The 21,902-nt window shown below is 29.3% G+C and overlaps 1 protein-coding gene across 2 annotated transcripts in view; it reads right to left on the bottom strand.

The window, feature by feature from the left end:
- LOC113797669 (uncharacterized) overlaps window positions 1-21,902 on the bottom strand; it is a 37,012-nt gene that overhangs the window by 7,894 nt on the left and 7,216 nt on the right. Inside the window, exon 1 of one of the 2 annotated variants that reach the window (XM_075821998.1) lies at window positions 7,975-8,126. The exons of the other annotated variant lie outside the window; for it this stretch is intronic. Within the exon in view, the coding sequence (XP_075678113.1) occupies window positions 7,975-7,990 (16 nt within the window). The 5' untranslated portion in view covers window positions 7,991-8,126. Of the gene's footprint in view, window positions 1-7,974; window positions 8,127-21,902 lie in introns of those variants that run through there. 2 annotated transcript variants of the gene reach the window in all.

The raw sequence follows: 21,902 nt of genomic DNA, 5'->3' as shown, positions 1-21,902 counted from the left end.
TTTTTTCAGAAGCAGCAGCAGTAACAAAAAAAAAAAATTACTAGAAAAATTCTTTCAGTTACAGATTTTGGTTGATTGGTTTTTATACCACAAGAAAAGAATTTCCCAAACAAACACGAAAAACACAACAGTATTTCGTGATTCAATTATATTCCTGTTGTTGTTTTTTTTTTTGGGAAGAAAATTGTTCAAAAAAAACCAAGGTTATGGTCACCATTGTTGTCTATGTAAATTGAATTTTTCAATTTTTCGTTGAAAAAAATTCAATTTAAAAAAAAACTTTCCGGGAAAAACTTTCTTTAAACTACTGGATAAACTTTACAATGAGAAAAAATAAAAAACATCGAGAATTGATATCGATCAAACCAAACCAAACCGAACAAACAAACAACCAGGACGACAAGGATCATATTTCTTTCATGGAAATTTTCTCCATCTCAATGTATACATTGTGTAATCTCTCTCTCTCTCTCTTGCTTGCCTGGTATGACAATTCTGTAACAAGGAATTTTTCATTCTTTTTTCTCTTTTCATTCATCCGGTATAATAACCAAGACTGAAAAAAAAACAAGAAAAAAAGGATCAATTTTTTTTCTTCTTCTGTGTTTTTTTCTGGGAACAATTCCTGGATCAAAAATTATGATTATGATGATGAAACAAGCGAAAAACAAACTTGAAGAATCCAGAAACAGAATTAGCATAATTGAATTGATATAGTGAAAGTAAGATGTAGTTTTTTATTTTCATTTGTTTTTTGTTTCTTGGATCAACCGAAAACAACCGAAAAACAACATCAAATTGAATACAGAACTAGAAATGAAATTCAAAAACAAAAAGATTTTACAGAATTCATAGTTATTATAGAATTCTTGTTTGTTTTTGTTTGTTGTTGTTGATTCCTTGCAAACATAGCAATCATTTTTTAAAATAAAATAATAAAAAAAGTTTCCGAAAAAGTTTTCCGAAAAGTTTCCCAAAATTTTTGGCTGAAAAAAGAAACAATTTTTCAGAATCAAATCAAAGATTCATATAAGGAAGAAAAAGAACAAGAAAATGAAACGGTTTCAATCAGTTTTGCTAGCAACAAATTCATTGAATTCTTTGAAACTTACAAATGACATTCATCGCACAGAAAATGATTTCAGAATACGAACGATAATAAGATTTACATGATTATTATGAAATCATCATGTAAATCATTTTGTTTTCCAGAATAATGTGTCAGTGTCGTAATACACACATTGAACATTCAGATGTCATTTTCAACGGAAAATTGAATTTTTTCTTCTTTCTTGACATATATAGTGATCATCATTGGATTTTACTTCTTTGTTGCACTAACACATACTTTCCCCCGGATCAAAAGTCAAATGAAATCATCAGATCAAAAAAAAAATCAGCGATAACAAAACTGAAAATGAAATTAATTTTTTCCATTTTGCTTGTCATTTTTTTTTGTATTTGAAATGATTTAATTAAAAAAAGATCGGAATTCTGAAATTTGGAAATTTAAAATTTCCATTTTTTAAATTCAAACTACAGTGTTTCGTAATCGAATTTGAATTATACGGAATTTGGGTTTGTTTAGGGATTCAATAACAGGAAAAAAAATTTCCAAAATCGATATGATGGAGAAAAAAAACTCGCATTTACTTTATCAACATTTTTGTTTGTTTATATCGCCAATATCAAATGCTATCAACAACAACAATTCAAACAACAACAACAACCATAACAACAACAACAAAAGCCATGAATTTTATTGTCATTTTTCTTGATAAACGAAAATTCCACGAGAATATGGATGTACCCGGATGATGATGGCAAATGAATGAAAGTTTCTCTCTCTCTTTTTATTTGAATACAAACATTGAAATATCGAATGAATATGTTTTCTCATTCATTTGCATTCAATTCATTTTTGGATTTCTTTCAATTTGACAAATTTCCAGAAAATTTTCCTTCTTTTACACCGATGATAAACCTAGATAAATGTAAATATCGATCATTTGATCATCATCATTGAATGATCGAAATGACAATAAAAAAAATAACTTTTTTCCATTGTGAAAACCAATCACCAACCAATCGATTGATTTTGCTCGATAGATTTTTTTTTATTATTATTGATATATATCGCACATCATTAGGTTTATTTTATTTTCCATGTGTAGGTAGTTTGAATCAAACGAACCAAACAAAAGAAAAAAATTGATCTTTGAATTTTCAGTTTTTCGTTTTCAAAAATGTTCAATGAATAATCGATTTTCTCTTCTTTTTCCTCAATTCTCCTCTATCATAATTGAATTGAATTAAGATTCATTTGAAACCAAAAAGTTTGCAAATGAATGAATGAAAACAAAAAAAAAAACAAAAAAACAAAAACAAAAGAGACCAATGGGATATCATCATCATTATGATGAACTCTAAAAACTCTAAAAATATTTTTTTAAAAAATTATTTTTAATGAAATAAACAACAAAACAACAGAAAATGGAATGAAACAGTTGAAAATACATACATAGTGATATGCATCGTCGTGAGCTGGATTTTATTTTTTTTTCTGAATATTATATTTTCATATATGCAAATGTCCATTGGGAATCGTGAAACATAGTAAGCAAGCAAGCAAGCAAGCAAAAAGAGAAAATATGATAATGATAAACTCTATTAGTCAGTGTATGCAGTGGTAGTTTATGGATGAATATTATTCATTAGTTTTTTTTGGCTAAAAAGTTTTTTTTTCTCCACTTTTTTCCTATTCAATAAACATTTTGCATTGATTCTGGGATGAAATATTCTGGGTGTGGAAGCGAGAAGGGAAAAAGCGATTTTTTGTTTGCTTGTTGCCCATGATGAAAATCAATGGACAAAAAAATCAACAGAACAAAACAGCGAAAACAAAAAAAAGGATTTTGGAAATGAATAATGAAAAACTGATTCGGAATTAGAAGAAATGATGGCAGAGAATGGGAAAAAAAACTTGCAAAAAAAAGAATTTCAACAACATTCGGATGTGTTGAAATTCCGAACAAATCATCAAACTCCTATTATCATGTTATGCATTATTTTTTCAAAAAGAAAATTTCCCAGGAATTTATTATTAATCGAACCGGGTTTTCGGGAAAATTTTTCCTCTTTTTTTCAATAAAAGAGATTTAAAGCCCATCATCATCATCATAATAATCGTCGTTATTAGTGAAAAAAAGGGGCCCATTGAAACAAACTAAATTAGGGAAAAGAAGAAGATCAACTTGAAATGACCTTGTGTAGATGAAAAATCCAATCAAACAACCAAACAAACAAATTCAACTTGAATTTATGGAATATTATGAACAGAATTTGTTGTTGTTGTTTATTCAACAACAACAACAACCAAAACAACAACAAAAACCAAAACAACAACAAAAACTATTATTCAAAATAGCTTGCCTCTGTGTTTGTTTGTTTGTTTGTGTGTAAAATCGATTCAAAAATTGCCTTTTGAATAGTGCAGGAGCGAAAATGAAAATGATGATACAGTGTAGTGCAACCAAAAACAGCAAAAAGTTAATTGTATTGAAAACTTTTTTTCTTCTTTTTTTAAAAAAAGATAATCGATGCGGCCTGCTTCCCTCATCATCATCATCATAATCATAATCAACGCCACCGCTTCATCATCATCATAAATATATTTTTTTTATTGGATTTTCGAAATTTCATCGTCGCTATAGCTAGAAGAATCAGCAATGTTTTTTTCGGAAATTTTTTAAGTAGAAAAATTTCCAAAATATAGGCAAAACACCATTGGGATTTAATGGTTATCTCTCAATCTTTCTCGATTTATTCTATGGGTTGTTTTGCTGAATCGAAAAAAGTAAAAAGCAGAATAAATAAAAAAATGAAACTTAACAGGGAAAAATGTTGTTTTCCCCTTCAGAGAAACAAAAAAGTTGAATGATGATGATGGCGGTGAAAAAAAGTTCACCACCATCCCCACCACCATCATTGCTATCATCAATGTCGTTTTTCATAAACCATGGTCACTATCATTATGGATTATGGCCAGTGAATGAAATGAATGAGAGGGAGAGAGAGAGAGAGCGGCGTGAATGAAAAGAAATGAAAAAAAAGTTGAATTTTTGATTCATTGAATGTCCCATTTTTCATATAAGAATTCTTCAGTTGAATTTGTTTCTTCCATTCATTTTTTTTCGGTTTTCGGTAAGTTTTTTTTCGGACATAAAGATTATTAGCTAGTTAGTTAGTTAATAAGTTGGGTAAGTTAGTTAGCTAGATGATGATGATGATGATGCAAGGAGAAAATCCCTTGATAAAAATGAAAATTGGACCAATGAGAGAAATGAAAACAATCATCATCGTCATCGGTATCAAATCAAAAGATTGTTACATAAACAAACAGAATCAGAATCCCCATATGATTATCGTCCAAAAAATCATCATTTAGCGATTCGAATAAAAGGAAAAAACACACAAGACACACAGGACACCCACACTTACCTGTGACAAACACCAAAAAGCTGAATTACAAAAACATTTGATGCACACATACACTTTACACGCATACCAGATTCTGGACAAACAAAAAAGGTATTAATATCGAATGAAAAGAAAGTAATCTTTCTTTCCTTTCAAACAACAGCAACAACATTTGATAGATATTGATCACACACAGAAGAAACAAAAAACAGTGAAGAATAATAATGGTGATTCGAATAAAATTATTTACATTACAATATGGACATTCTGGATTCTTGATTCTGGATTCTTTTAGAATATTAAATGTGAAAAGAAAATGTGTAAAAGAAACAACAACAACAACAACATTTTCTTGTCAACAATATGCATTGATAGAAAAAATATTTACATAAATCAATCTTGAAATAATAATAATAATAATAATATAGAAATTTCGGGAAAATTTCTTTCAATTTGCATCCGAAATAAAAAAAAATATGCTTAGCAAATGTAAATGAATGGATTTTTTTTCTGCATCAGAAAATGTTACAATGTTTTCTATGGACGGCTATTTTGACCATTTTGACCATCGTCAAAATAATTTCTATTTTACATATTCACTTTGTTTGTTTGTTTGTTTGTTTGTCGTTGCTATTTATAAATCAGTTCGATTCAAAATGAATGAAAAAACAAACATTCATTCATTTATTTATCATGCAAAAAAGCAACAACATATTGGACAGTAACATCATGTTATTACCAGAAAGTTTCTCTCTCTCTCTCTCTCTCTCTCTCTCTCTCTCTCTCTCTCTTCGGTCTTCAATTTCATTTAATTCTGGTTTTTAATGAAAGTTTTTTCCATGTTTAGATTCAGAAAAAACATGACCAAAGACAACCGGAAAAACCAGAAAAATCACGAATCAAGAATCAAACATCACTGTTTTGAGGCGATCTTTAACATCTAAAAAACATGATTTAAACAAAATGTTCAAACCACGAAAAATTTTAATCAAAAGTTTATGACAATTTTGAAAGAAAAGAAAATTTGTTTCACCTGTCACCGAAAACCGTAACTATTTCCACATCATCAGTAACTATTTCCACTACATCATCATTTATAAATGATGATAAAATAATGAAATACATTGATTCACTTTATACAATCAACCAAATAATCAACCCAAACAACCATTATCATTTTTCTCTGACTATTAAAAAAATTGACAATTTTTCGGGTTTTTTTCTGGTTTTCAGGTTGTTCTCCTATGTTTTTCGATATTCGACAATTAACATGACGTAAAAATGTAGCCAGAAGAAAAGATGAATCTTTTCTTTCAACCCATTTAGTTATGCATAGGAAAATATGATTTATTATTTATGTATAGGGTGTATGTAAACGACACACATTACAAACACGAGAAGAAAAACACACCAAGAGAAAAAATTTACTGGAAAAATTCTGTAGAACCAAATAACCAAGAGGAAAATGAATTATGTGAAGTAATGATGGTGATGAAACACTATACATGTCATTAATATTTTTCTTCTGCTTTTCTGGTTGCTTGCCTGTTTTGTTGTTGTTGTTGAAATATTCACAGTTTATCATCAGATTTCAATGGAAAAAAGGGTAAAGAAAAACCACAAACAAACAAACAAACATTACATTTTCTCTCAATCCGATCATTTCTATCTGGGAAATTCTTTCGATTCAATTCTCTCCACGATATATTAATGATCAGATGATGATCAAATGAACAATGGCAAAAAAATTGGCTAAAATTCCTGTCTTTGATTATGATCAAAAAAAAATGATCATTTCAAATTGACTGTTGGCCCATTACAATGTAACCAACCGACAACAACAACAACAAAATAAGAAAAATTCAAGAAAACGAAAAAACAAGATTCACAAAAGCGATCAGGCATTTATTTGTTTGGTTTGGTTTGGTTTGGTTTGGTTTGGTTTTTGGGTTTTGGGTTTTGAATGTTTTTCTTTCTTTCCTTAAATGATATCGATATGAAAATGATGGTCATGAATCCAAACACACCAAACACCAAACAACAACAATGACGATGATGATAATAAACGCACATCATGATCCTATCACAACCAAGCAAAAGAAGAATTTCGTTTCTTTTTTTTTGAACGAAAGAAAACGAAACAAAGAAATTCTTTAAAGAAATATTCATTGTCATTGTTGGTGTTTGTTTGGGGAAAAATCCATTAAATTGTGGTTCACTCAGTGTATTCATTCAGTGTGTGTGTTTGGAATTTGAATTTGAAAATTTTCATTTCCATTTTCATTTACATCATTTTTTTTGTTCGTTGTTGTTGTTGTTGCTTTCATTTTCATCATCAAATCTTTTTTGCTCATCATCATCATCATTGAGAATTGAATTCTTGAATTCTTTCTTCTTGGTATTCCTTCCCCCTCACCACCACCACCAAAATGCACATTTCAAAGAATTTTTGCTGTTGTTGTTTAGGATGCAAAAAACGCACTAAAAGGGTTGTGGTTTTTTCAAATGAAAAAATTTTCAAATGAAAAAATTATTATCATCTTAATAGCTTTTCTCATCATCCGAATCATTCAGAATTCGTTGGTTGAAATTGAAGATTTTTCTCGTTTGTTTGTTTTCTTTTTAGTTATTCCTGGACATAAATTCTTCTGATTCTTTTTATTGTTGTTGTTTTGGTTTGACTAACACGATTACAACAAGAATTTTATTTCATTTTTTTTTGTTTGATTCAATTGAATTCTGTTGAATTTTTTCAGGAATTTTTCCATCATCATCATCATCATCATCAAACAATAAATTCTTATGAATTGAATGTAACAACACCCTAAAGGATGATGATGTTGTTTTTTTTTTGAAAACGAAAAAAAATTACAATTTTACAATCCAAAAACAAGCAAAAGTTTTTGCCAGTTTTTGCAATGAAAAATTTTGGCTAATTTTTATTGTTTTATTATCAAACAAAATTGAAATTCTTTACACAAAACTTTTATTTCATTACATCATTTGATGATTGAAAAATTTCAATAAATCTGCAGAATAATTCTGTATAGCAGAATTAACAGAATTATCAATTTTCTCTCATCATCATCATCATCATATTCGGTGCATACAAGTGCTGTCTTGTTTCCATTTAGATTTCCTATTGAATATAAACCACCATCATAATGTGTTTTGATTCGGGTATTTTTTTTCTACCGACTATTTCTACTTGATCACGATTTCAACAATGATATTCTATCATCATCATCATCATCAACAGCGGACCAACAACAAATCGAATATTAATGTATTATTTATTATATGAATATAAATAATAAAATTGAAATATTCCATTTTCGATTTCATTTTGAATCGCAAAAATTTCAATTCAATTCAATTTGATGATGAAAATGGAATATCGATAATGATCATTGTTGTTGATCGGAACAAACATTTTTTTTCCCGCAAAAAAAAACTCATCAATCGATGATTATCAAAGGCATTGAATAAATTCACCTGGCTCAACAAACATCTGTTCAGTATGTCAGGCATATGAGATATTATTATCCACTGTCATTAAATTCAATCAATAATTTAACGTTTCTTTTTTCTTCTTAAAAGTAGTGACCAAATGAAATAATGATGATGATGATGATCATTAGTTATTTTGTTGTTTGCTGTTTGTTGTTGTCCAAAGTCAATGTTTTTTGCTTTTGTAAACCGTAAATAATAACAAAAACAACAACAACAACATAAAAAATCTTTACGGCAATTGGAATTTGGCTATAATAATAATGTTGATTTTCGGTAAAATTTTCTTATATGAGATATTATTATTATTTTATTGTTTTTCCTCCCCCACTACCACTATTTCCACCGTGTAACGATGTTCTTTCAACATCTTTTCTTTTATTATTATTCTTGGTTCATAATATCCGGTATTTCTTTTTCTTTTTCGGGTAAGGCAGGAGAAAAATGATCTTTTTCTCAAATTTTTTGTTCATGGATAATAATAATGATTCTTTGTTCATTTTCCAAAACATTTAGCCCGAAAAAAAATTCAAATCACGTATTATCGTTGTTGATGTCTACCATCAGATCAAAAATACTTACCGTTTTCAGTTGGCAGCGGTAATCTAATGGTGGTTCGATCTGATCATCATCAACGCACGTCGATATTGATTATGTTGTTGTTGTTGTTGTTGTTGTTCATAATGATGATGATGATAATAAAATTTTTAATTTAAAAAAAAAAATTTCGGGAAATTTTCCCGGAAAAAAAAACTTTCGTTCATCATTTCGAATGAAACATGATCATCATTTTTCTCTTTCTCTTTTTGTTCTTTTTTTTCGTTGTTGGAAAAAAAACAATTATACAACACCCACACGCATTAACAATCAACCGGAACCAAACAAAAAAAAAAGTAGAATTAGTTGAAATAGTTGAACAAAAACACCCACACACACACACTTTGAGTGCATATAGTTGAAAACAGAATTCTCAATACAGAATTTTTTTTCAAACAAAATTAAGTGAAAAAAATGAGTTTTTCTTTTCTTACCGAATATTGAAAAACAATTGGAAACAAAAATTTATTCATTTGGCACAAAAGTAAGGCACCGAGACACTTTAGAAAAAGAGAAAATCAAGTAATCGACCGTATAGAAGAACAACGAGCAAAATTTTTCTTTTTCTTTCTTCATCGATTTATTTGATCAGTCAAAAATAACGAAACGAAACGAAAATTTCTTCTTTTCGCAATTTGCTTTTTCATTTCGCAAAATTCTCATTATTTTTCGGGTATTCAGAATTTGTTTCACAGGAGAAACAACAACAAAACAAAAAAAATTACGAGCGAGCAATATTCGATTCTATTTTTACATCATATTAATAGGTTAGGTTGAAATAGTCAATGTTTTGATTCTTGATTGTCGTTATTTTATTTTTTTTGTTGAATTTTTTGATTTAAATTTCATTTTTTTTCGGTTTCTCCATTACACAGAATTATATCAAGTTACCCGCCAAAAAAAAAAAACCCGAGAGTAATTTTTCCCGATATCATCATCATTAAGGATGTACATTCGACTATAATGACGTTGGTTGGCATTATTCTTTCGCGTTCAATTTTCACAATTATTTTGAATAAAGCAAATCAAAAAAGTGAAAAGAAAAAGCATTGATTTTCAAATTATTCCAACCAAAAAAACTTTACAACAATCATCATCATCATCATCATTATTGTTGTTGTTGCGGTGTTTATATCGTTTGGTAATTTTGGAAAAATTGGAATTTGAACAACAGCATTATTATGATTCGTGTGTAAAAATGGCTTTTGAATATAAAAAAAAAAATTTGCTGATGGATTCATGTGAAAATGTCAATGTTGTTGAACGAACATAGAAAAACATTGATTCTGGGCGTTTGATTTGGGATTTCGCGAAAATTATGAAAGATTTCTATTCATTAAGAATCGGGAAAGAAAAAAGAATTTGTTTTGGTCGTTGTCATTGTCATTTCATCATCATCATCATCATCTTATTCGTTGACGTGGAAAAAACAGCCAAAGACCAGAAGCTAAAGACAATTTTTTTGCTTGTGTTACATATCTCGGTTTTTTGGTTCCTTCGATTATTTGATTATATTCAGAGAGAGAGAGAGAGAGAGAGAGAGAGAGAGAGAGAGAGAGAGAGAGAGAGAGAGAGAGAGAGAGAGAGAGAGAGAGAGAGAGAGAGAGAGAGAGAGAGAGAGAGAGAGAGAGAGAGAGAGAGAGAGAGAGAGAGAGAGAGAGAGAGAGAGAGAGATTTTTTCATCGTTCGAACAACAAGAACAACAACAAAGAAAAATGATGATCGTAAAAAAATAATAATCTTTACCGATACTGGGCTAGATGAATATCAGATGATGATGAAGATGAAGAGCAACAACAACAACCGAAAAAAATGAAAGATTTTTTATGATATCGACATTGTTGTTGTTGTTGTGGTTTTGTCATTTCATCTTTCTTTCTCTCTCGATTCTGGATTCTGGTTCTGGCTTTTTTTTTTGATTCTTTCAATCTTTTCTTTTCTTTTTTTTTGTTTGTTGGAAAAGAATTGGTTTTGTTCACTTCACACACACAACCAACCAAATGAATCCAAAACAGAATCCAAAAACTGAATTTCCTAAGGTCCTTAGGGTTTGTATTTTGTTGTTATTGTTGTTGTTGTTGTTGTTCGCTGTCTGTCATTCAAGTTTTTTTCACCTATATTTCATCTGTGATGTTGTCTTTTGTTGTTGAACATCTCACTCTATCATTTTTTCTCTTGGTGAATCAATTTTTTGAGCAAAACAAAAAAATGTTTAGAATTCAGACAAAACTGATGATGGTAATTTTCCAGAAAAAACTTTTTCAAGAAAAATTTCAAACATTTTTCATCAGCAGCAGCAGAAAGAAAAAAATCGATTAAATTAGATAACCTTTCCTGCTTTCTTTCTGGCATCATTCAATGGATGCTTCTTTCTCTCACTTCTTTCTCTCCCTCCAATTATTCTTGAATTGTTCGTTTTTCTTGTTGTTGTTGTTGTTTTTTTCGCTTGTTATTTGTCGTTTGTAGTGTAGTGTTTGTCATCAGTCTGATAATAATCACTCCTGAAACATCAGCAGAAGAATCGAATTCTTTCATTCGGAATTTCGTTTCGTTTCTAGAAAATCAGATTCCAAAGAATCGATTTCCATTTACACACACACATTTACCATTGAAGTGGATATAGTTTTTTCTTTCGTTTTTGTAATAATCAATATTTTTTTTTGTGTGGATGATGATGTTCTCATTTGGACAAATTGCTGTTTGTTTGTTTGTTAATATGCAAATTTTGTTTTTTTTTTTCGTTTTTTTGAATATCAATTTTTTCTATTAACTTTACGTTCATTTTTTCTCAATAACCCTAAGTAAATCAATACCAGAAAAAAATGCATAAACGTGAATGTGCTCACTCTGTGTGTGTGTACTGTCATTTATGAACAGAGTACACGGAAGTAACGTATTTTATTAATTTTTTTGTCATTAATTTTATGAATAACCAGATTCTGCTCGATTTTTGCATTGTTTTTGTTGTTTTTTCACTTATTCATTCCATTTATAATTTAAAAGTAAGGCAAAAAGCAAAAATAAACTTTAAGGCGGTGGTCCCACTTGAACAAACTAAAAAAACTAGTTTGCCGGATCATGCTTGCATGATATGTTAAACTCGAAAGTTTGTCAAATCGCAAACTTTTCCCGTTTTCTACTTTCACAGTGCATTTTTCGGTTTAGTCTGTTTGTTAGTTTTTACAAGTGGGACCACGGCCTAAGGATTATAATTTATTACGTCTGAAACAATAACAACAACAAAATGAAACATTCATTTGATTCATTTGTTGTTTCTTCTTCTTCTTTTGCATAATCAATGGATTTTTTTTCCATTGTGATTGCCTTTTATCCAAAGAAAAATTTCTTCTTTTTTTTGTTTCATTTACCCAGAAACCCAGAAATCTCTCTTTTTGAATATATAAAATGTTTTTTCATTTCATTTTCGGGGTAGTGAATTCCCGAATTTTCATCATTCGATTAATGTTTATTTGTTTTCCATTCCTAGTTTTGTCTAAATAGCCCAAGCAAAGTGAATACTTTTTGTTTTGTTTTTTCGTAAATTATTCGTCCAATTCATTATTTAAATTAATGATGACAATTTTTTTTGTTTGGTCCAGTTTTACTATTTCGATCCACCCATCCAAGATTCATTTATTAAGTTGATCTGTAACCGTGTAACGTTTTTTTAGTTTTTTTAGTATTTTGTTTATGTCATAAAGTATTTCTTCTTGCTGTTGGATCGATTAAAAACAGAATGAAAGAAACTTGACTAAATTAAAAAGCAAAAACACAATAAATGGGGATTTGTTTGGATCGAAATAGTTTTCTGTTTCACTATTTTCACTCTTTTTGGTGTGAGATATCATTTCTGCTTGTGATTTGTCATAAGCAGAACCAACCATCATTTTGGTTTCAATTTTCTATTTCCACACAAACAACAACAACAACAAAATTAACAGAAAATTTAATGAAATCATCATCATTAAAGGTTATTAACACTTGATTTTTATTCTGGGGTTTTGAAAAACAAAAAAAAAAAACAAAAATTTATTCACCCCGAACTTGTGACTTGGTCAGCATTTCACAGAATTTCGTTTGAAAAACAGTAATTACCACGATATACACAGAGACAGTCAGAGATGTCAAAAACAACAACAACAAAAATTTTCTATTGAAAATTCCATTGAAAAACTGAATTTTTCTTCAAGTAAGCAAGTAAGTGTCATGTTTTGTTTTGTTTGTTTTTTTACGAAAACAATTTGTAAAATGATAATGTTTTTTTTCCAGTTCAGTTCCAGTATCTTTTTCATTCATTCATTCAATCAATGGAAAAACAAAACAAAAAATCTTTTTTTCTTTCTTTTCTTCACTTGAATTGAATTTTATCCATCAAAATAAAACTTTGTTATTGTCGAACATTGTTCAACGAATCGATTGAATTTATAAAGTTTTGTTTTTTGGTTGGGTATTTAAGTTTCTCAGTTTCGTTTTTCTTCCTTTCCTTCTTCAGAAACTCCAGAAAAACACTGAAGCACTGTGAACACACACACTCTGTGGATCAACTGAATTTCTGGAAAAAAATGAACTTCCCAGCAACATCGAGAGAGAGAGAGAGAGAGAGAGAGAGAGAGAGAGAGAGAGAGAGAGAGAGAGAGAGAGAGAGAGAGAGAGAGAGAGAGAGAGAGAGAGAGAGAGAGAGAGAGAGAGAGAGAGAGAGAGAGAGAGAGAGAGAGAGAGAGAGAGAGAGAGAGAGAGAGAGAGAGAGAGAGAGAGAGAGAGAGAGAGAGAGAGAGAGAGAGAGAGAGAGAGAGAGAGAGAGAGAGAGAGAGAGAGAGAGAGAGAGAGAGAGAGAGAGAGAGAGAGAGAGAGAGAGAGAGAGAGAGAGAGAGAGAAAAGGCGACCAGAATCCTCTTCAAAATGTTGTGAAAAACAAATTGAAAACAAAATGACAAAAAACAAACCAAGAAAATAGATGTAAAGTAAATCAATTTGTTGTTTGTTTTCGCTGGACAATGATGATCCGATTAAACGAACCAGATCGGCCTTCAGCCTTCGGGCTAAATAATGAATGATGTTCGCAGTGGTGGTGGCTGTGGTTAAACTTTATTTCACATTATTAGAGGCGACAAAACATTTTTTTAAATTCAATTAAAATCTATAAAGTTTCTCAGTGGTTTGTTTTCCTGGAAAATTTCTCCCGAAAAAGAAAGAAATTCAAATTTTACTTAGAAAATCAAACATGGAATGAATGATTAACCCTAGAATACCGATGTGGGTTAAATTTTTTTTTAATTAGTTCGCCTTTACTCTCTCTCTCTCTTTTCTCATTTCCGCGTTTACGTTCGGAAAGTTTCGGTTTCTTTTTTTTCCAATTTTCAATTTTGCGACGATCAATATTGATATTTTAGTGAAAGAGAAAAAAAAATGCAAAGGAAAATAGCATTCTTCATTCGCTTACTTTCTGTCAGAATGTTTTTTGCTGAATCCTATTCAAAAGTGGTAAATTGAATTTTTTTTGCTCAAGTTTTTACCAAAAAAAAAAAAAAAACACCATTTCAATGAAATGATCCGTAAGACTTTTTTTCATTTTCTTTAAATTTTCAGTGTTTGAAGGGAATTTGCTTATTTTGAAAGAAGAAAGGCTGACTGACTGAATGTCCAAAAAAACTAAACTGTAAAAAAAAACATTCATAAATCAACAAAAGTGATTTATGAATTTTTTGTTTTTCCACTATTTTCACTTTTTTTTGTTCCACTATTTTCACCCTATTAAAACATCTTGTGCATTTTTTTCTCAATAAGATTCATTTCTCTGGACCAACTCTTTATCTTTAGTTTGTTTACTTTCTATATCAAACACACTTCAAAGATCGAAAGATATTATTAATTATCAAAACAACATTTTTTTTTCGAAAACGAATATCGATTATATGAACGATTATGAAAACAGTGAGCCTTAACCAAGAAAAAAGTTCCGGATATATCATTTTCATTCGACAACATTCGATATTCAAGTGTAAACAAACAAAACTGACTGCCTAAATTAGATAAATAGTCAACGAGAGAGAGAGAGAGAAACATTGTGGTTAAATTATTATCATTATATTTAATACATCACACATCAGGGATTCGTTTTGGAAAAAACACACACACTGAATCGTGTAACCAAAATCGAAACGGAATCGAATCGAAGAATATTCTCTATCTCTCTCCATGTGTGTGTTACTTCTCTGTGTTTTTTTTCATTTATAATAATATGGAAAGAAGACGAAAAAAATGAATAAAATTAGTTTTTTGTTTTTGTTTTCCATCACTCTATGTTGAAATGTCCAAAAAAATGTTGAGGAAAACACCCAGAAGAAGAAGAATGATAATTTTCTGAATATATAAAAGAATAAGAATTGTGCATTGTGAAAATTGGTTAAAAAAAAAGAAAATTGAATTTTCTGTTTTTTTACCCCGTTGATGTTGATTTGGGTTAATAAAATTCATGAATTTTTTTCCTCAGATAGAGAATTTAGTCGTCAAAGAAAATTGAAAATTTTCTTCTCTTTTAATCATCATCATCAGGGCAAATTATTGAATCGAAATTCAATAATTTATTCGATTCATTTTCATCGTGGCCTTGCAACAAAAATTTTTTCGCACATCTGCCAAAGGATTAAAATGAGATAAAGGGGAAAATTTACGGGAAAAATATAGACTTTCCGGAAAGATTCTTGGAAATCAAATTTGAAAAAAGAAGAAAAAAAAGATCTATATCAGCCGTTGAACAACAAAATTTTAAATTTAAAAAACTAAAAAACAAAATAAATAAATGTCACACACCAACAAACAAACATAAACAGAAATAGAACCAAAGGATTGTTGTTGTTTTTTATTGCAAAAGTTGTTGTCATTTCATAAATGTTTTTCAACATTTAGATGTGAAAAAAAGAGAGATCAGTTATCAGTTACTTTAAAGCCTTAAAAGTTAATTAGATTGCAATTTGTCGTGTGTGTGTGTAACTTTGTCTAACTTCAAAGTAAAATAACACGCACACACACCATGCAATGATGATGATAATGTTGGCAAATCGAATGTCATCATCATTTCAAGTTTTTTTTGTTTCAAAAATTTTTTCTCTTTGAAACAACAAAATGATACTGCCTCATTATAATTGGAAATGAAAGGGTTAAAACAAAAAAGATGAATATCTTCAGCAAAGAATTTGTTGAAGAATAGACTGAGTGGATTTAACAGTGGAAATTTTCAAGACACGAAAAATTATTGCGTTCAAGTGAAAAAACAGAAAAACGAAACGAAAAACGACCTTGTCATTGAGACAAAAGTATCATCAATTTTCATTCTCTATCAATTCGGTTATTTTTCTCGTTTTTTTTTCTGTTACAAATTACTCCGCAGAATAAATTGAGAAAAATACACACACACTTTAAACACTGGGAGAAAATTCCAAGAAAAGTAATAATAAAAAAATTCCCAAGAAATTCCTCATGATGATGATCATCACAAAAAAAGTGATCAAAGGGATTGTCTTTGAAACAGACAAAGGTTAAAAAGATTTGAAAGAAGAAAAGGTCAGGTTCGTTCGTTTGTTTTGGTTTAGAAAAAATCGTTATCCTCATCAGACATCAAACTATTTAAACGTATTTTGTCTGCACGTTTTGAAACCAAAATGGGAAAAAACTTCTTTGAAACAACCAAAAATTTGAATAATTTTTACATTAACTTTTCGCTTTTTTTCCCATGAATTTTGGGATGCTTTGTGTATAAGCTTTGTCTGTTTGTTCTGTTTCTGTTGAATTTTTGTTTTCTGTTGTTTTTTCGTTCAAAAAAACAAAAATTCAAATTATAGTCAATTAAGATGGGAAACACAAAAAGCAAAAAACAAAACAAAGTAAGTCTTTTTCCATCAAAATGTGGGTTAAAAGTTGCTTCACAGAATCATCATCAAAACAAAAATAACCCCGATGATGATGATTGTCATCATCATCATCAGGAATTTCTAATCCTTTTTTTCCAGAATTCTTTCTTTCTCTCGAGCAAATAAAAATTCAAATTCGATTGAATTCATTCATCAGATGAACTTTCTTAAACGACAAATGACAATAAACGAAAAGTTAAAAAAGTTTACATTTGCATTTTCTCAATAGAATCATTATTGGATTGTTTTTTTTATATTGAAACATATAATGAACAAAATAGCAACAGCAAAAACAACAACAAAAAAGAAACATTTTAATTGAAACACACATACAGAATATATTCCTTCAAGCATAAATGTCTTGACGTCTTTTTTTTATTCAAATGGCCATTTTCAAATTGATTGAAAATCAATCAATTTTCGATTGCTATATAGCACTGTGTGTCTGTCAAACGTTTCATTCATACATTCAGCGTTTGTTGAAAAATGTTAGCTTTACTGCATTGCATTTTGTCGAATTCATTCAGTTGTTTTGTTTTGCTTATATGTGATATATAATTACAATGTGTGTGTGCACTGTAATTTCCGAACGACAATCAATAAAAAAAGAAGATGGAAAATTTTTTTCTTATATATCTAATGAATTACGGAAGTTTGTATATTTCTAATTCTCTTCTAATAATGATAATGACGATGGTGATGGTGGTTGTAAATAATCGATGTTTCAGGTGCCCATCGTATACATTATGTATGCTGTGTGTTATGTGTGTGTCCGAAAAATTTGTTACCAGGAAAAAATTTTGAACAACAAAAACGACTATTTTAACTGAATAATCATTATGATTGTTGTTGTTGTTGTTCATGATTAAACGTGATGTTATTGAACAAGATGAAAAGGAAAAAGATTTTAATTAACATTTTGGAAGGAAGAGAAGAAAGAAGAAAAAACATTGTTTTTTGTTAACCCTTTGGTTGTCGTAAACTTTAATTAATTAATTAATTTTGTATTGTTTTATTTTTGAAATTTTTCAAGTGTTTTTTCTCAAAAAAAAATCAGTTTCGTCAATGTTCATTTTCAGCTTTTTTTCCATTTTCCAAACAGTAAAAAATAAGGAATCCAAATTGGCCAAAACAAACAAAATAACCCCCGATAATCTCTTTGATGTTTTTTTTTCGCTTCGAAATTCTTTCATGACACATTTTTTTTTCTTCTCGAACCGTTGAAAAGATTTTCTTAACGATTTTTTCTCTCTCTTGTTTCTCTACAGAAGATACATAGAGAGATTTATTTTTCCTTTCTCGTTTTTTTTGTTGTCATCAAATTCATCAAATGTTAAGCCTCCAATCGCGATAAACACTTTGAAATTATTATTATTATCGTTACTCTTTACTGAGTAAAGACTTTCTCTCTCTTCGTTCGATCTTAATTTAGTTGTCGAATGTTGAAATAGAAAAAAAAGAAAAGAAAATCCAATAGATCCACCGAGAGACAGAAAAAAAGTCTATTTTCTATTTCCTTTCAAACAACAACAACAACTTGATCAAATGATTGAAAATTTCATAATACTTTCATCGATAAAAAAAACCGTTGACAGTCGAAATAGTCATGGATTAATGAAAAAAAAATTGAAATTTAAAAGTTCAAATTTTTACCTGATAATAACAAATGTAACTCTCAGTTTGTGTGTTTGGGAAAACAACTAAGAAAAGATCATTTGTTTTCCCGGAAGAATTTTTTCTTTGTTTTTTCGTTTGCGATTTGTTTCGGCATCGTTTAAACCTTTGTTGTTGTTGTTCGAAATGAATTTAATCCCCTAAAAAAGACATGAAAACAAAACAAAATGAACATACACTTGCAGCGTGAAATTGACAAGTGTAAATTGAATATGTTTGAATGTCGAAAATAACATCAGAATAACAACAAGAATAATTCTGTACTGTATTATTATTGTCACTTGTGAATAGGAATATTGTCCAAAGATCAAGGATTGATAACAACATAACTATGTCCACCCAACCATCTCTCGAATCCTATCTTATTATCTTTTCTGTTTGATTGTTGTAAATTTTTCAAGTTTTTTTTGGAGGGCAGAAAGTTTTCTTTCATTTTCACAAATCAACGCCCCCATAATGATAATCTTTGATGATGATGATGATGATAATCGAAAACAGAATATAATTGAAGGGTTTTTTGGATATCCATCATTGACAAACAAACAAACACAAACAAATCTGTTACACCTCCTCTGTTTTTTTATGCATAGAAATTATGTTTTGGTTGATGTTTTTGATCTCCAGAAAAAACAACAACAAAGATATAATCATCATTATCATTCACAGCAAGAAGAATCCAGAATACTATTTTCACTTTTGTTTGTTTGCTTGGGTCGATATAGTTTTCGAAACACGTATTCGAATGTTTTGAAGAATTTTCTTTTGTTTTCGGGTTGATCACGAATAATTTTTTGTTGTTGTTGTTGTTATTGTTGTTATTATCGTTGTTTTAACGATATTTTTATTGTTTATCTCTCTCTCTCTCTCTCTCTCTCATCAGATAATGATTCGATTGATGATGATTCTAATAGATCAATTTATCTTTTATTATCGCCATCCATTATGATCTTTTTTTTGTTCTTTGTTGTTTTTGCTTAATAAAATCATTATCGTTTTGTTGTTGTTGTTTTTGTTTTGGGATATGATTTCTTTTCTTCTTTCGTGGAGAATGATTCTCAAGAAAACGAAAAGAAAAATCCATCATTTCATTGTGATTGTTGTTTGTTTTTTTGCTCATTCTTCAATTGATATAATGTGATATGATGACATTTTATCGAAGAAGAAGAAGAATCCATTTTCATCAGTGATAATTTGATTTTCGATGCAAAACAAACAAACAAAAAAAATTTCACAATGGATAAATTGCGTTTTTTTCTTGTTTTCGTTATTGCTATTCGAATATTTTTTTTTCTCTCGAACGTTCGAAATTTCCATCATCACTATTTCAACCTAAGTGGATTGAAATGGTAGAAAAAGTACAAAAAAAATATTTTCAGTTTTTTTTTCGTCTCGAAAATATAATAATGTTGAAACATACTTTTTCTTCCTTCTACGGTAAGGTAATATTAGTTACTATCTATCTACCTATCTGTCTAACCACACACAAACACACACACTTGAGAAGATATAAATGTGTATCAACAACAACAACAACAACATTTCCGTGTTTTTTTGTGCGGTATATTTTTCTACTTGAATCATTGATAACATTGAAAATCATCACTTTTTTGTTCAAGAATTTCCTTGCCTCACTTCATAAACAAAAATCCACTGTCATTCTTTGGGATTTTTGTTGTTGTTGTTGTTTATTCACACTCGATACACTCAACAACAACAACAACAACAACAACAAAAATGAACATTATAAAAGTAAATCTGGATGGTTTTTTTCCATTTGTTGTTGTTGTTGTTATTATTATTCATCCATATATTCCCCATATATTCACATACCATCAATTTTTATTGGTTTTCGGTTATTATTATTATCCATTATTATTACTATTATAACATGAGTTGGTATGCCAGTGTCGATATGGTCGTCGTCGTCATCGAAAACTTTTTCATTCGAAACATGTTTTTGTTTGAAAAAAAAATTTAAATTTTTCATAACAAAAAAAATACAAATTCTTTGCGTTTTTTGTTGTTATTTTTTTTCTCAAAACATTATTGATATGATTATGGATAATAATAATAAACTAAATCGACAACAACAACAACAAATTCTTTGCGAATCATGTAGAATTTCAAAGAATCATCATCATCATTGTTCATGAATGTTGTTCTGTTTGGTTGGTTGGTTGGAATAAAACTTTTTTCACTGAATTTCTTTTGGTGAGTGACTAGATTTTTGTGGTAGGAAAAAAAATGATAATCAAGAAGAAAAAAAATTCAGTCATTCAGTCAGTCAGTCAGACAAACGAAAACAGATTCCATAAAAAAAACAGAGATTTTTAGAGATGAATGATATTCTCGGTGAAATGAATGAATGTTATAATGTAATGTGATTGTGTGTGTGTGTGCGTTTCGGAATTTTTGATGTTCGCAAAGTTGCCCAAGCCATCCACTTTTTCATCCATAAATAAAGTATCTTCAGTTAGTTTGGTCGGTTGGTTGCTTGGTTAGTTTTGGTTGCAACATGACAATAACCAGATGGGCGAGAGTGAAAAACGAAATGAAAATGAAAATTACGTTGCAAAATGGAATCATTTTAGCCAACCAAAACGAAAAAGTTTACAATAAAAATTCTCTTGATTTATAAAACAATGCCATAGGCATTTTTTGTTTAATTGAAATCATCCATCATTTTTTTTATATTCTTTGTTTCCAAAAATTTTTTAAAAATTTAAAAAAAAAATTTTGTAATTTTAAACCTCAGATAAGCTATTTTTATCCAAATCGACCATCAAATGTCAAAATAGTGATTATATTTTTCGAATATTTTTTGTTTTGTTTTTGTTTGTCGAAGTAAACATTCGAATCCACAAGAATCACTCATTCACATAAGATGTATGGTTTTTCTAAGGAACCAAAAAAAACAATAACATCATTGTTTCGCTTGATTTATTTTTCCGGATTCAATCCATCCGTAAACAACAACAAACAACAGAAAAAAACGATGAAATTTATTAGATATTAAATGTGCAATCAAATCATTGTGAAGAGAAATGAAAAAAAAAACATTTTTTTGTTGTTTTTTTCGACGACGACGATGACGTTTTGACCACCACCAATAATGTGTGTTCAATGAATGTTCCGTTCAAATTACATTACGCTTGTTTGATTTTATAATCATCATATATCGTTCGGGAAAACAAAAAATGACCAGTTTGTGAACGCGTGAGTATTCAGCATCGTTGACGATCATTGCAATGTTGACGATCCATATTTGTTTATCTTGAAATTATCTGATCATCAAAGATGATCAAAAAACAATGGAAACATTTTTTGAAAACTTTTTTTTTTACTATTTTGACATTATCAGCTCTAACATTTCTTTTCTTTTTTTCCAGATATAATCTACTCTAACAACAACAACGAAAAATAAAACCAATTTATGATGATTCCAGCAGTATTAACAAAAAAAAACTGGGAAGATTACAACATTTTTTTTTATTACAAAGTCCCAACAAAGCTTATCTTTGAAACATGAAATTGTTTGTGAAACAAAAAAAAAAACGTCAAAATAGTCGAATCCACCTCCAGAAAAATAAAATCGAAATAAAGATCCCGAGGTCACAATAAGTTTTCGATGAAGAAAATTTATTCCATCAGAATTGGATGTCGTTATCGAGTTATGGTCGTTGTTTTTCAACAAAAAATTGAATGAAAAACAAAAACAGCAAAAAAAAGTCTCAA

This window comes from Dermatophagoides pteronyssinus, unplaced genomic scaffold (assembly GCF_027571235.1).
Source record: "Dermatophagoides pteronyssinus isolate colony J.1.1.1.1 unplaced genomic scaffold, Derpt_VIB-CSIC_2022.12 sq0014, whole genome shotgun sequence".
Classification (NCBI taxonomy): Eukaryota; Metazoa; Arthropoda; class Arachnida; order Sarcoptiformes; family Pyroglyphidae; genus Dermatophagoides; species Dermatophagoides pteronyssinus.
The sequence above is the reverse complement of the archived record's forward strand: the minus strand, read 5'-3'. Positions and strand labels throughout refer to the sequence as shown.